The sequence below is a fragment of the Rhineura floridana genome, chromosome 3 (genome assembly GCF_030035675.1).
Source record: "Rhineura floridana isolate rRhiFlo1 chromosome 3, rRhiFlo1.hap2, whole genome shotgun sequence".
In the NCBI taxonomy this organism is placed as follows: Eukaryota; Metazoa; Chordata; class Lepidosauria; order Squamata; family Rhineuridae; genus Rhineura; species Rhineura floridana.
Window position 1 is genome coordinate 148,283,162 of NC_084482.1, and position 14,292 is coordinate 148,297,453.

General features: G+C 39.9%; 1 protein-coding gene across 7 annotated transcripts in view; it reads right to left on the bottom strand.

Annotated features, from left to right (window-relative positions):
- Window positions 1-4,708: 4,708 nt before the first annotated feature.
- ARHGEF3 (Rho guanine nucleotide exchange factor 3) overlaps window positions 4,709-14,292 on the bottom strand; it is a 281,832-nt gene continuing 272,248 nt past the window's right edge. For all 7 annotated transcript variants that reach the window (XM_061618281.1, XM_061618283.1, XM_061618280.1 and 4 more), the window contains 4 exons: window positions 12,250-12,507; window positions 10,485-10,655; window positions 9,092-9,278; window positions 4,709-7,556 (listed from right to left, as the gene is read on the bottom strand). In XM_061618281.1, coding sequence (XP_061474265.1) covers window positions 7,207-7,556; window positions 9,092-9,278; window positions 10,485-10,655; window positions 12,250-12,507 — 966 coding nt within the window. In that variant the 3' untranslated portion in view covers window positions 4,709-7,206. The remainder of the gene's footprint in view (window positions 7,557-9,091; window positions 9,279-10,484; window positions 10,656-12,249; window positions 12,508-14,292) is intronic.

The following is a 14,292-nucleotide window of genomic DNA, read 5'->3' on the forward strand; positions in this document are numbered from 1 at the left end:
GATGATAAAATCTCTTCCCGAGGCACATGATAAACTATAAATACAAAAAACTCATATACATAAAAACACACATTCACTCACAACATACACTCATATAACACCCATAGGGCTTTGTACACCAAAACTAGAACCTTGAACTTGACTGATCAGCATGAAATGGGAGTGTGTTAGCCACTGAGAAGAGTCTTCTAATATGCTTCCTTGTCCTTTCCTGCTGATTGGAGCCAATCAAAGTGAAAGGAGGTGAGTCATCCACTGAGAAGACTCTTAGCTAATACTCTCCTGTTTCATACTGATCGTCTCCTAGAGACATAAGTTGTTGTGGGAGAAGGCATTAACAAGGACCTCATTCTCAACTCAGGAGCAAAATAAGGAGGGAGGGGGGTCTGGCTGTGGCTGAGACTATCATAAAGGGACCCTGCACTTCTGAATTTGCCACTACACTACTGTCTGGCACAGTGCAGATTTTTGGGTGGGCACCCTCAGTTTCTTATTGTTTTCTGCATATTTGCTTTGGGTGGTGCATGGATGCTCTTATCCTTGCCCTGCACCCAGCAAAAGCTCTGGGCCAGGTGGGTCACACTGGCATCTGTAGAGGACACCCTCCCCTTCCCTGGGGTGTATGAGTTGTCCTGGCTCAGAACAAATTGTGGGGTCGGCACACCCAGTTACTTTTTTTTGATGATTTTATGACACCATTATGCATTTATGAGCATTTCAGAAGCCTGATAATTTTGATTGAATAAATTTGTTGTTATTCTTGACAGGGACAGTCCCCAGATCACAGCGATATATGATACAGGATACCCCAGCATATATTTTAGGGTTCAGAGACATGTTAACTTTGGCTTGGAGTTACTGTAGCTGTGACCTTGTCTTTTTTAATGTTTTTAACTTTCAAGCAAATAAGGAACTGGGAACTAGGAACCAATTTCAGCTTCATTATGTTATCTGAGGCTGATGGGAGATGTAGTCCAACAACATCTGGAGGGCACTATATTGAAGATCCAATTAGATTAACACAACTCCCTTCCCACCTACCCATCTGTTTCAAACACATCCAGAAAAGTATGTATCTTAAATTCTATGTCTGACAGTGAGTTCCTTTCAGAGGTAAAAATTAACCTGCAATCCTATATATTTATCCATTTAACTCAACGAGGTTTAATTTGGAGTAGTCATATATAGGACTGGACTCTACCAGAATACATTTCAGGGGCTATACTTTATTAATGCTGTACCAACTACAACTACCAGCTGCCGCTTATATACATATATTGTCTCAGCCTAAGCTACCTCACAGGGTTGTTGCAAAGATAAATGGGGGGGGAGGGAATGGCAATGGTCATGGCATTCACAAATCAAAAATAAATTTGGGAAGGGGGGGGCACACACAAGTAATAAGATGTTTGACAGATAGAATGTTAACAGGTGAAGCTTTCCCCATAATTGTATTTTCATACAAAAAGGCTTACTCCATTTAATTTTTACCTGCCCCACAGCTGTCCATAAGAGCCTGATCTCCTGCAATGCCACCCCTAAACTATGCAAAGAACTCAAGTAAAAAAAAAAACCACCACAGAATTTGGACAATTTTTGTTTTTAAAAAGAGCATATGTAACAGTATGAAATATGACATTCTCAGGCAAAAAGAAGTTATGAGACAGTAGACATAAAAACACACACACAAAGCCTTGACAAAGAGCGACAAAAATACTCAGCATGAGCATTTTCACATTTTAAATTTTTACTCATTGTTTTTGCTTATTTATTGCCTTATGTCCGTCCTTAACCCTCAGCCTAACCTACCTCACAGGGCTGTTGTGAAGATACAGAAAGAATTAAAATGGAAAAGAAGGAAACTAAGGCTGCAATGCAATAATGTCTATTCAGAAGTAAGCTTTATTGGGTTCAATGAGACACAATACACACTTGCCTGGGATTAAGTCCCATTAAACCCAATGGGACTTACTTCTGAGTAGACAAGTACTGGATTGCAGGTTGGTCCTTGTATTACATACATCAAATTTTACTTGCCTTAACCAGATTGATGCATCTTTGTACTATAAAGGGTCAAATTTTTCCCCATACACACAAATGGGAGTAAGCTCCATTAAACATAAAGAGACTTACTTCTGAGTAGACTTGTATATATTGTAATGTAAGTCAGCTATACAATCATTTTTAACAAGTGCCTGGACAAGTGCCTGTGTGAAACGCTTTGCATTTGCGACAGGGAGGACAATTTGCACAAAAGAGCTTCCAGGGAATACCTGCCTCATAAGAAAGGAAGGGCAGGAAAGAAAACTAGAAGCAGCAGAGCTCTTTAGAACCCTGACTGCTTGCTGCTGCAACTTCTGCCTGCCCCTCACTCACCCTGAAGCCTTTGGCTTTTGGCTGGCGTCTCTCTCCTCTGGTAAGAGAGGAGAGGTGGGGAGGCAAAAGCCACATCGAGCTTTGCATGCCACACACACATTGTCATCTCTCACCTCCGCAGCCAGTTCTTCATGTCCATTTTTCTGCTGCCTCCTTGTCCTCCGGCTCTTTCTCCCTCCACTCCTGTCCATTTTTAAACAATTGTTTTCTCCACCCCATCTCGCTCTCCACCTCCTCCTCCCTCATTGCCTCCTAAGCACCCATAGAGCACAAGGGAAGCCTAATTTGAAGCACATGATTTTTATCCACAAATCAGAGGAGCAGAAGACTTCCCCTACTACCCCCCCCCCCGTAATGCCCCAAAGTAACTCTGGAAATGTTAGTTACAGCTCAAAAGTAATGAAGTTACTACTCATTCTGTTACCAGCAAAATGTAATGACGTTACCCACTCTTTACTCAAAAAAGTAATAAATTACAAGTAACTCGTTATTTGTAATGAGTTACTTCCAAGCTCTGGTGATGAAGGCTTGATTTGCTGTCCAACAGACTTGTTCCAGGTGGCCAGGGCCCTATTACATGCTGGCCCTAAAGAGGTGGTAGTCTCCTGTGACATGACTGCAAGGCATTTTGAGGATAAAAACACTTGCATCTGCCACAATTTCCACTCCATCCTTGGAGCAGGTGATTCTAGTGAGCTGTCTAGAGCATTTTCTTGTCCACTTCCCCAGGCCCCATCAACTGAAACTCACCCAATAACATCAGAGAAGGGGCTTGGTTAGGTTCATGCCACTACCCGTCTTGGATCCTTGCCCCTCTTGGCTTATAAAATTGGTCAGGAAGGGCGTAACTGGGAGGTAATTAAAGCTTCACTTCAAGAGGATGTGACCTTGGGGGGTAAGACCACTCCTGAAAAAAACTTGCCTGACACTAAACACCCCAATTTTAGAACTATAGCTAATGTCTCTTTTCTGAGCAAGGACCTGGAACAGGTGGTTTCTGACTAGATCCAGGCACTCTGGAAGAGGACAGGTTTTCTAGATCCATTTCAACTGGGATTCTGTTCTGGTTTTGGCACAGAAACTGCCTTGGTCACCCTGTATGATGATCTGTGTCAAGAGAGAGACGGGAAGTGTAACCTTGTTGATTCTCCTTGATCTCTCAATGCCCTTTGATACCATCAACCACAGTATCCTGGGGCAACTGGCTGAGTTTATTTATTTTATTATTTGATTTATAACCCGCCCTTCCTCCCAGCAGGAGCCCAGGGCAGGAAACAAAAGCACTAAAAACACTTTAAACCATTATAAAAACAGACCTTAAAATACATTAAAACAGTGGAGCAGGTTTCTCAGCTGCAGAGCTGACCTCCAGGTGCAAGGTTCCAAATCAGAGGCTGGCAGGGTACTCATAGAAATAATCTAGCTCAACCTCCAAACCCCTAAATACCCCCTCTCTCCAAAGGCAAATGTGAAAACATTGCAAAGAGGCTTAGCCATGTCTCCTGCTTTACAGGAGTTAAAGACCAGGGACTCATTAAGAATCCACTGTATAGCTAACATACTACAATGGTATACATATCTACTCAAAAGTAAGTATTTTTGTGTTTAATGGGGCTTATTTCCAAGTAACTGAGAACAGGATAGCAGTCTAAGCTTTGGGTTAGGGTTGGAACTGGGGAAAAACAGGGTTATTTTGCCTTTAACAGCTATATGGCAGGCAGAAATTCAGTGGGTCAAGCCTTTTCTAGTACTGAAATACAATTATGGGAAAATGTCACCACAACTAATGTCTAATTTTGTGTTATGCCATGCCCCATGGCAGCCATTTTGCATCATGCCATGCCCCCATACCAGCCATTTCTGTCACTGGTGCCCTAGGACTCTCAAAATTTAAAATATGTCCTCTGGTCCAAAAAGGTTGGCAGCTCCTGCTATATTGCCTTTTACTGCTTAAGAGTCCAATATCTTTCAGAGCAACTCTCTCCATGTGCACCTACCTGAACCCTTCAGTATTCATCAGGATCTTCTCAGGGTGCCTCCCCATCCATTCACAGGTTGAAAAAGTCCATTCAGTTTATCTGAATTTCAGTTATTTGTTATATCAGTTTTAATCCCTCCCAAAAGTTTCCTTAGTTTAGGTAGAATTGAACGTAAATATTACTGAAAAGCATTTGTTAAGAATCATTGGAAGTTTGTAGAATGAGGTTATCTAGCTTCACATATGAACCGACAAGATATTTTAAAAAATACAGTTCAGTGTAATTTATTTGAAATGCTTTGAGAACAGTGTAATCTATTATGCAAAATATTTAATCAATACATACATTATTTTTAATAAATCAAACATTACAAAGTTTCTCCAACATTTTGGCAAGTGTTTGTCATTTCAGTAGTTCACATCTTAATATACTTTCAATGTCCTTCTATTTAGTAAATACTCCCATTGTCTCTTATTCTACTTCTCTTGATTGGCTAATACTCAATGTCCAAAATGAAGCAATTTAAATAAATTACAAGCCTGAAATAGAAAATAATCATAATGTTTTAAACTTATCCATACAGAAATACGTTCTATAGAGTAAAATTGGCCATAATATTTTTTTGAAAAAATATATGTAACAACCTGCTTTTATAATTATTATCTCAGCACAATAATCATCTAATGCACAGCAAAACATATTTACAAATTAAAATTGACATCTTATTTACGCTTCTAGTTTATCTTTTTCTGTAAACATGTAAAACATCTGAAGTATACATTCTGGCAATATTTTAGCAGTATTACTGTTTGTGCTGAGAGTGGAGTCTACACTGTACAGAAAATAGTAATAGTGGTATCAGAGATCATTTCAATACACTAGCTTGTAAATGTCAAGTCTCTTCTTAAGAAATGGGTCAAGTTTAGCATTTCAGTATTGTTCAAACTTACATTTGAAATTAGAATTTGATCCATAACTACCAATTTTATTGGCATTTTACCTACTTTAAGGGTGCAAAGTTAGTCAGAGGTGTTCTTCAGACTATTGAAGAGTGGGTCAGACTTTTTTTAAAAGGTGGTAGTCCTTGTGGTTGGGTTGCCAGAGTTGCAGTGTTAGTGAATGCTGCAGTCAGATGTCATTAAAAGTGGGTATGGGGGTGTATAGGTGACCCCTGAATAAGCAAAATTACTTTGGTGGGTTCTGTTAGAAAAACTGTTGTAAATCATTGTCTTAAATTGCAGTCACCTCTTATTTTAATTATAATTAATTAAGCCAGTTATAATCTTAATTGAACACACCAAAAGAACATGAAAGGGATTTCTCTGAAAGCAGCCAATGAATAACTAACATTTTTAAGCTGTGTGTGGTGGACTCCTACTCCTAACGTTCTTTTTATGTAAGTCTGGGGAGCCCACCTGGGTTTTGTTCTCCATCTTGGCTTGCGATGATGACACAGAACAGGTTCCCCAAACAGGAGTGTCAATAAAAGTGTCCGTATCTATGATCCATATATTATGAGAACAGGCAGCAGATGCTAGAGACAAACTGGGGATAAGGACAGAAGGAAGGCTTATTTTTGTAGACAGCTATCCTGAGGACAATGTAACATTGTGGAAATGGACTGCCTTCAAGTCGATCCTGACTTATGGCAACCCTATGAATAGGGTTTTCACAGTAAGCGGTATTCAGAGGGGGGTTACCATTGCCTTCCTCTGAGACTGAGAGGCAGTGGCTGGCCCAAGGTCACCCAGTGAGCTTCATGGCTGTGTGGGGATTCAAACCCTGGTCTCCCAGGTCGTAGTCCAGCACCTTAACCACTACACCACACTATATATCAGATATAGCTTTTAGAAGGGATATCGTAAAACATCATTTTGCATGCAAACTGCCTGGCAGTGCACACAGAAAGGGCCGCATTAAAAACCCAAAACCAATGTAAACAAAGTTATTTCAATGTTTCAGCTTCCTTGCTCTTCTAATCCTTTATTATAATTGGGATAGTAAATGCACTACCACCAACTTACTAGAAAGCACCACCACATAAAGTTTTGGATTTCCATCTGAAAATTCAGTACTGGCACACCATTTACTTTCAAATGACCATTTGGTTTGCATCTGGGAACTGAGAGAATATATCTTCTGCACTGACTGGAATTGTTTAATTAAATTAAGGATTTAGGAATCAACCTGTATTTTAACGGTCCTGCTGATTTTATAGAAATATAGCTAGCTTAGCTTTTCCTAAGACACAGGGCAGGTTCACAAATGCTTATGCATCACTTGATTGCTTATTACTTCATGACTCACAACTGATAATGTGTGAATGGACTCCATTGAAAAGAGCTGTGTTTGAGGTGACATGGAAGCTCCATCTGCAATGGTTCATTCATACATGAAAGGAGAATCTTAGCCTTTCAAGCTTTTTGAAACTTGCATGTGTCATTAACCAATTTATGGCTTTGATGACCTTAAAACGCTTTGTTTATGTCTTCCTTGTGTTCAGCTGCCTTGTGAGAGGTCAAAGTAGGGCACTTTATAAAACAAATACACTTTTTAAGTAATATGCATAAAAACAGTAGTTTAGAGGTTATATCTACTGGCAGGACATTGGAAATAATGGGTCACGTACCTCTTTCAGCCACTGAGACATTTATAAAATTATCATAGGATTATAATTGCTATACATGCCAAATTACATACACTGGCAGTTACAGTACTACGGTCAAAAGGTACGAATATAATAGAGACTGAGCTGACAATGTGACAAAAATATTAAAAAGTGCTTCTTGCTCCATGTATGGAGTGCAAATACTGTACAAGTAAGACACAGAAGACCACTGTGAAGTTTTTGTCAGACATTGCTTTCAATCTCTTTGTCAGTTTCCCAAGAGTATGTCTGCTCCATGTGGTCACAGTCAAAACTGATTTCACTGATGTCCATACTACAGTCAGACCCACTGTCTGATTGGTCCATTTGCTCAGGTTTTGATTCTTGCCGGGGTATTCTGTTCCTACTTGATGATGTTAATAAGGGTCCTTCAGAATTGGGTACTCCATCCTCGCTTGCTGCACACAAGACTGATTCTTTGGCTTGACGGATACAGTTGAGCCATTGCTGTTTGTTGAAAGCATCGTTTGCTTGCAATGAATGGGACTGGCTTTGAGATCCCTTTTTGAAGCTGACTCTAAAGAAGTTTTTAACTGAAAGAAACCAGCCTTGTTAGTATATTCAATGCTGCTTGATATGTTGTGTTACATTTATTAAAAATATACTTCTACACCAATGATGTATCAGCATAGCATAGGCCTGTCCAATTTAGAGTCACCAAGCCAAATGCAGCCCACCATCTATGTACCAAGCCCATTATCACCTCTTCCCATTTTAGAAATTCCATGAAAGCAGCAGAAAAGGAAAGGGAAATTTCTGAGCTGCTGCTGGACCACTATACACGGTTTGTGAGCTGGATTTGGCTTGGCTAGTCACAAGCTGGGCAGGCCTGCATGAGAGAAAACAAGTGTTTCCTTTAACTTGTTTTACTACTTACTCTACCTCATTCACTGCCATTTTATGTTTGTTCTAAAAAAAGTCATACAAAAAATACACAAAAACTTAAGTAAAGCTTGTAGCAATCAGCAGCAGCCAGCCAGATGATGTAATGATAGCAAACAGCAATCACCACTGACTAACAGCAAAAGGGAAAATGACATCTGAGAGAACGATGTCAGGAGGCCTCATGGGATTCTGTTGGGGAGTCAGCACCTGTGCATCTGCACAGTTCTTGTACTTGTTGATCCATGCCTCCAGTGCAGCTGGGCAAGGACATGAGGGCTATCCTCTCTTCCAATAGTGATGGCAGCCATTTACTCTTGCCATGCTACTGTACTGACCCAAATATAGGCCACAGCTTTTCCTCAAAGCTGGTTTGTATGAAACCTGAGTGAGGCCTATACTTGGGTCAATATGATAAATGGGGAGGAGCAAGCCAAACTTAGCAGTAGAGGGAGGATTCCAAACAAATGTATACGCAAAAAGTAATTAAACTACTTATGGAAGGGGGATGATCATAGTTGTATAATGAATTACTGGGGGGGGAGGCAGTTGGGGATAGCCAATTACAAGCATAGTCAAGAGTAATTATGCAACAGAATGCAGCTACTTCAAAGGCCTCTACTAGCCTTAACCTGTCCTACACTTGCAGTGCACCTTCCCCTCAAAAAAAAGGTAGCAGCCAGATGGGGAAATGGTTGCTGAGATATTTTTTTTGGCAAATACAGTATTTCACCAGGTATCTCTGGGGGGAACAGAATGCCACAGTAGCTTCTGAGCATTATCCTTTAACACCAACTCATGCAAGAGTATCTATAAGAACACTTGAAGGTATCCTTTGTCTTTCCCGGCACCAACATCTCTCATGCTTTGGTTTTGAAGGTCAACATACTACTCTTAAAAATCTTATTTTGCCTCCTGTTTCTAAAAATATAAAATCAGTTCAGTTTCTCTATTTCGTACGAATGAGACATGCTTCTGCTTTGGAAGAGTCATGTGGTGTATAGCAGACCTTTCTTTGCTTCTAAAAGGTTCACTCATTTGTTCAAGAGATACATTCATTTGTACAACTATATCAAGGAAAGATCACAATTGATTTAATTAAGCAGTAAGTAAATAGTATTTTTTTAAAAAGCAATTCTGAAATTTCAATATTTGATAAAATCAATATCATCTTATGGGTTCTTACTTCTCTCACTGTTGCTAAATGCACCACGTATAGATCCACCCAGTCGCACCTCTCCATCTTGCAAGTCTTCTAGCACAAGATCCTTCACAGGGATGGGTTGCCGGTACAGTTGGTAGCAGAGTTGCTCATTATGTGTAACTGCTCGAGTAATCACCAGTAGTTCTTGGAAGAGAAAAACATGCAGTTTCTAATAGAAAAGAAAAAGAAATAGTGAATTGTTACTCTTGCATTCTTTGTTTATAACTTTCTTAGTTTAAAATGAAAAAAATTAAAGTAGTTCAGTAGCTAGTTAAACAACAGCACCGAAGATGGGTAGAAATATCCTAGGGCATAGTCTGAAGTCCTGTGATACATTCACCTTGCTGAAGTAAATAAGTTTGAGTCTGTGTCACTGGATGGATAGAAAGCCCACCTATGCTGCCTTGAGTTCCATGATGGAAGAAAGGCAAGATATAACTGTACTACAAATAATAAGAGTAAGAAATGTAACAACAAGAAGAGCCATAACTCAGTGGTGGAATATCTGCCCTGCATGCAGAAGGTCCCACGTTCAATCCCCGGCATCTCCAGGTAGGCCTAGGAGAGATTCCTGCCTAAAATCATGGAGAGCTGCTGCCAGTCAGTGTAGATAGTAGTTAGATGGACCAGTGGTCTGACTTGGTATAAAGCACCCTAATAATAATAGGGTGCAAGGATAGCATCTGAAAAGCATCTCTGAGAAATGAGTTCCGCAGTTCTGGCACAATTATAGAGAAGGTCCTGCTTCGTGCATCTGCTATTCTAATCTCATGCAGATGTGGAATTGGGTATCCTGAAAGGAGCACAGTCAATATGGAAGCTAACATGAGGAAGGCTTAGAGGGTAGATAGTACAGGGGCCTATAACAAACACAGATATTGACAACGGTGTTAAAAGAAGATAAAGAACAGTCTCTCTCTTAGATGCAATAAGGATGATCTATTCCATCCCCCACCCCCATTCTAAACTCTGCTGAGACTTTTTTTTTAACCACCAATAAAAAAATTGTTTTAAATCTCTTTCTCATTCCTGAAACGTGATACTATTTTCCCAGGATCACCATTAGAAAACAAACCAACTGCAACCTTAAATTTCAAAAGAAACCATTCAAAGTTTAAAAGAGAACTTTACTTAGTGTGGTGTAGTGGTTAGAGTGTTGAACTATGACCTGGGAGACCAGGGTTCGAATCCCCACATTGTCATGAATCTCACTGGGTGACCTTGGACCAGTCACTGCCTCTCAGCCTCTGAATACCGCTTACCAAGAAAACCCTATTCATAGGGTCGCCATAAGTCAGAATCAACTTGAAGGCAGTCCATTTCCATTTTTTTACTTAAAATAAGAAGTAAACCAGTATAAAAAATAATTCCTTACCGCCCCCCTGTTGTTCTTTAGTTCACCATGGCAACACACAACACGTGAATCATCTATCAAGGAGTCCTTTTGGCCTTCATCAAGATAGATTAGCCTCTCTTTGTAATACTGGCATTCAGATTCACCAGTCTTTTTGTTGATTTCTGACACTATTCCTTGGACAATATTAATCTGTAGGGAAAAATGTCACAGATAAATCGTAATTTGCCAAGGCAATTTCACTAGCACCTTTTCCAGCTTTATAGTGAATGGACCTTAAGGTTTATAATGGGCAGGAGACAGGTCATATGAGTGCTTGGTACTCTAATTTGGCTTTTCAGTTTCAAGCATGCTATTTTTTCTTTTAAACCACTTCTCAGATTATATTTATACACATCGACCATCCCTCAATGGATCCAGTGCATGTGCAGGAACTTCCCTCTTATGCCCTATGAGCAGAGGCATGCTGCATATATGCAAGAGGAAATTTGCTGTGTAAACCGAGCTCCTTCATTCATTCATTCAGCTAATCTAATTAAACATTTTAAATCCCCAGAGCCCCTTTTAGGTGTGTACATACACAACAGGGCTTTGTATTTTGTTTTCCTGAATGACTGCTACTTTTCTTCATGTTCTAGAGCCCAAATAGTTTAAAAACTCTCTTAAGTTTAAACTGCAGCATGGGATGCAGTATATTAACAGGAAGGCTTTCTGAAAACAAAACCTGAAGGGCAATGGCATGAAGTTTCTTTTCCACAAATTTCTCTGAATTGGAGCCAATATCAAAACCTCCTATCTCCAAGTTTTTATCTGGTTTAAACTAGGCTTTTAAAAAGCCAGCTGAAACAAAATCAGTTTTACAGCACTTCTGAAAGATGCTTGGGTTCAAGCTTCAGCACGTCTCCAAGTGGAAGGAGAATACTGAGAACACCTCTCATTGTGGCCTTGCTATTTGAACATGACAGATGGATGGTACTGTTGAAATACTAATTCTTGGTCGATCTTGGAATGATCAGAAGAGGAAGTTGTCTATGTTTATAAAAGGCAATAGAAACCTGCAGCATATGTAAGGCTTTGGATATTGCCAACAATATTTTAAGGTTATCAGATACATTGCCACGCAGAGGAAAGAAGTGAGGATGGAGGTGTGGTGAGGCTACTTATCATGCTGTCCATGATGCCAGGATCAGGACCTGGCCTTGTCTTGTACAACACTACACACACAAAACATGAATGTTTAGTAAAAGCACAGTATCACAGGCAATGTACAGTCATGTTGCATGCAGAAGAGTCTCTATAACCAGAATGGCAGTTTTTATGATAAAGGAGTTTAGCTACTGCCTATATAGTAGTCAAGTCAGTTTTAATATCACTAGATAAAGTGTACATTGTTGTTTTCTCCATTAGTAAATATTACATCAAACCAGTCTTTTCCTTTAAATTACTTGGGAAATGCCAGTTCTGATTATAACTAATGGCAATGTATCTATTGACTTTAACATACACTGAAATAGTTTTTTTATTTATTCATTGCCTCTGTGCAATGGCATTGTGGGGTCTTGAATAGTGGTGTTAACCACACAAACAAATTAGAAAATTAGCCGCCCTGGGCTCCTGCTGGAAGGAAGGGTGGGGTATAAATAAAATAATAAATAAATAAAATCAGACACTTAGAGAAGTCGAATCTGTTCCATAGAGGAGCCTTGAACAGGCCATGGCAAAAATGTTAAAAAAATTATCTTATTAGGTGAGATATTAATTAGATATCTAATTACAAAACACATACAGCTTCTTCAATGTGCTGTTGGTCTGGATGATCATTTGGTGTGTGTCTCAGAATCTCTCTAAGTAGCAATGGGTACTTCACTAGACGGCTTCTTGGAATGTCAAGGAAATTCCATAGGTCCAGCTTGCGACTGAAAGGAGACTCTAGACAACGCTGTAGGAAGTCTTGCACCCGATGATCCTGCTTCTTGTGGTCCAGCAAAGCTTTGGCAGCTACCTGGTTGCTGCAATAGCTGTCATAGGAATTCAGGCAAGGCAGCTAAGGAAAAAAGAAACATTTGGAAATAATTTGCAAGAATACATTTGGAAGTGTTTTCAATATATTCCTCTCTATCTAATTAATGTTGATACACAGAAAATATTTTTGTTCCAAGAACAAACCTCGTGCATAGACTGTTTTCAACACTAATTCTCTTGACTGTCAATGGTTTTTAATTATATAAAAAAGCATAACCACTATTTTTTTGATAATAGCTGGAACTGGTGGATCCTGGTTAGAAGCCTGATTTTGTCACTCATTACTGTCTAATGGTGTAATGTCACCAAAAATATTTACTAGAAACTTACAGTCCAATAGTAAAACATCAAAAGCAGGTGTTTAGGTGTACTGCATACTAGGATGTTGCACTGATGCAGTTAACATCACTTTGCTAGGAACACCCACAGTTGCCAGATGCATTTATTTATTGGGTTTATGCTCTGTTCTTTAAGAATATTCTCCACAAAGTGGCTTACAATATTTTAAAATACATAAAGCCTTTTAAAACACACTGTTAGTATCAATAGACAAGGACAACCCACTCCAGGAATTGCATTCCATCACTGTGGAGCCAGTGCTGAGAAGATCCTTTTATGCACGCTCACCAGTCTGGTGGGCAATGAAGCAGGGCCCTTTAATTGATAATGTTGTGCATTGTTGTACCAATACATGCAACTCTTATAAGGCACAGTAATGGAAACTTATACTGTTTGGCAATATGGAAAAGCTGGGTGTGTTATTCACAAAGTGAGTTGAGTCTTGCCCAGTAGTGGTGGATGTGGTGATGGAGAATTGCCCTCCCAACACTGGCATTGCTACAGTTTATCTGGACGGAGCTGGGGAAGGGCAGCATGGTGGCAAGGTCAGGGCTGCACAGAAGCTCTGGTAGAACCAATCTGGGTTTTGCATCAGTACATCTAAACAGCTCCAATACCACTGCTCTACCCGAGCCATATCCAAATAGGTTGCAGCAATGCTGATTTCAGGAGCTCCATGGCTCGGCCCCATGACACTGGTCACCTCTAGGCTGGATTACTGTAATGTGCTCTATGTGGGGCTGCCCTTGAGGTTGGTCCAGAAGCTGCAACTGGTGCAAAATGCAGCAGTGAGACTGCTCACTGGGGCAGAGTATCCAACATGTCACCCCGCTACTGAAAGAATTGCACTGGTTGCCCATTTGCTACCAGGCCAAGTTCAAGGTTCTAGTTTTGGTGTACAAAGCCCTATACAGCTTGGGATCAGGATACCTGAAAGACTGTCTTACACAGTTATATACCCAGTTGATCACTGCACTGTGCAGGTGAGGGCCTCCTGCAGATACCATCTTATCAGGAGGTCCATTCTGCACAACATAGGAAACAGACCTTTAGTGTGGCGGCACCTACCCTGTGGAATTCCCTCCCTTTGAATATTAGGCAGGTGCCATCTCTGTTATCTTTTTGGCGCCTTTTGAAGACTTTCCTCTTTCAACAAGTCTTTTAAGTTGAGACCTATCCCAGTCTGCGTCTGTGTTGGAATTACTTTTTAAAAACATATTTTTTAAAAAAGCGTTTTTTAACCCTTTCAAAAGATGTTTTTAAAGTTTTTTTGTTTTGGTGTATTTTAAGGTCTGTTTTTATGATGTTCTGATGTGTTTTTAGCACTTTTGTTTGCCTCCCTGGGCTGATCTTTTCAGTGTCTACTGAAGACTTTCCTCTTTCAACAAGACTTTTAAGTAGAAACTTTCTCCTAATCTGCATTTGTGTTAGAATTGCTTTCTAATATGTTTTAAACTACTACTTTAAA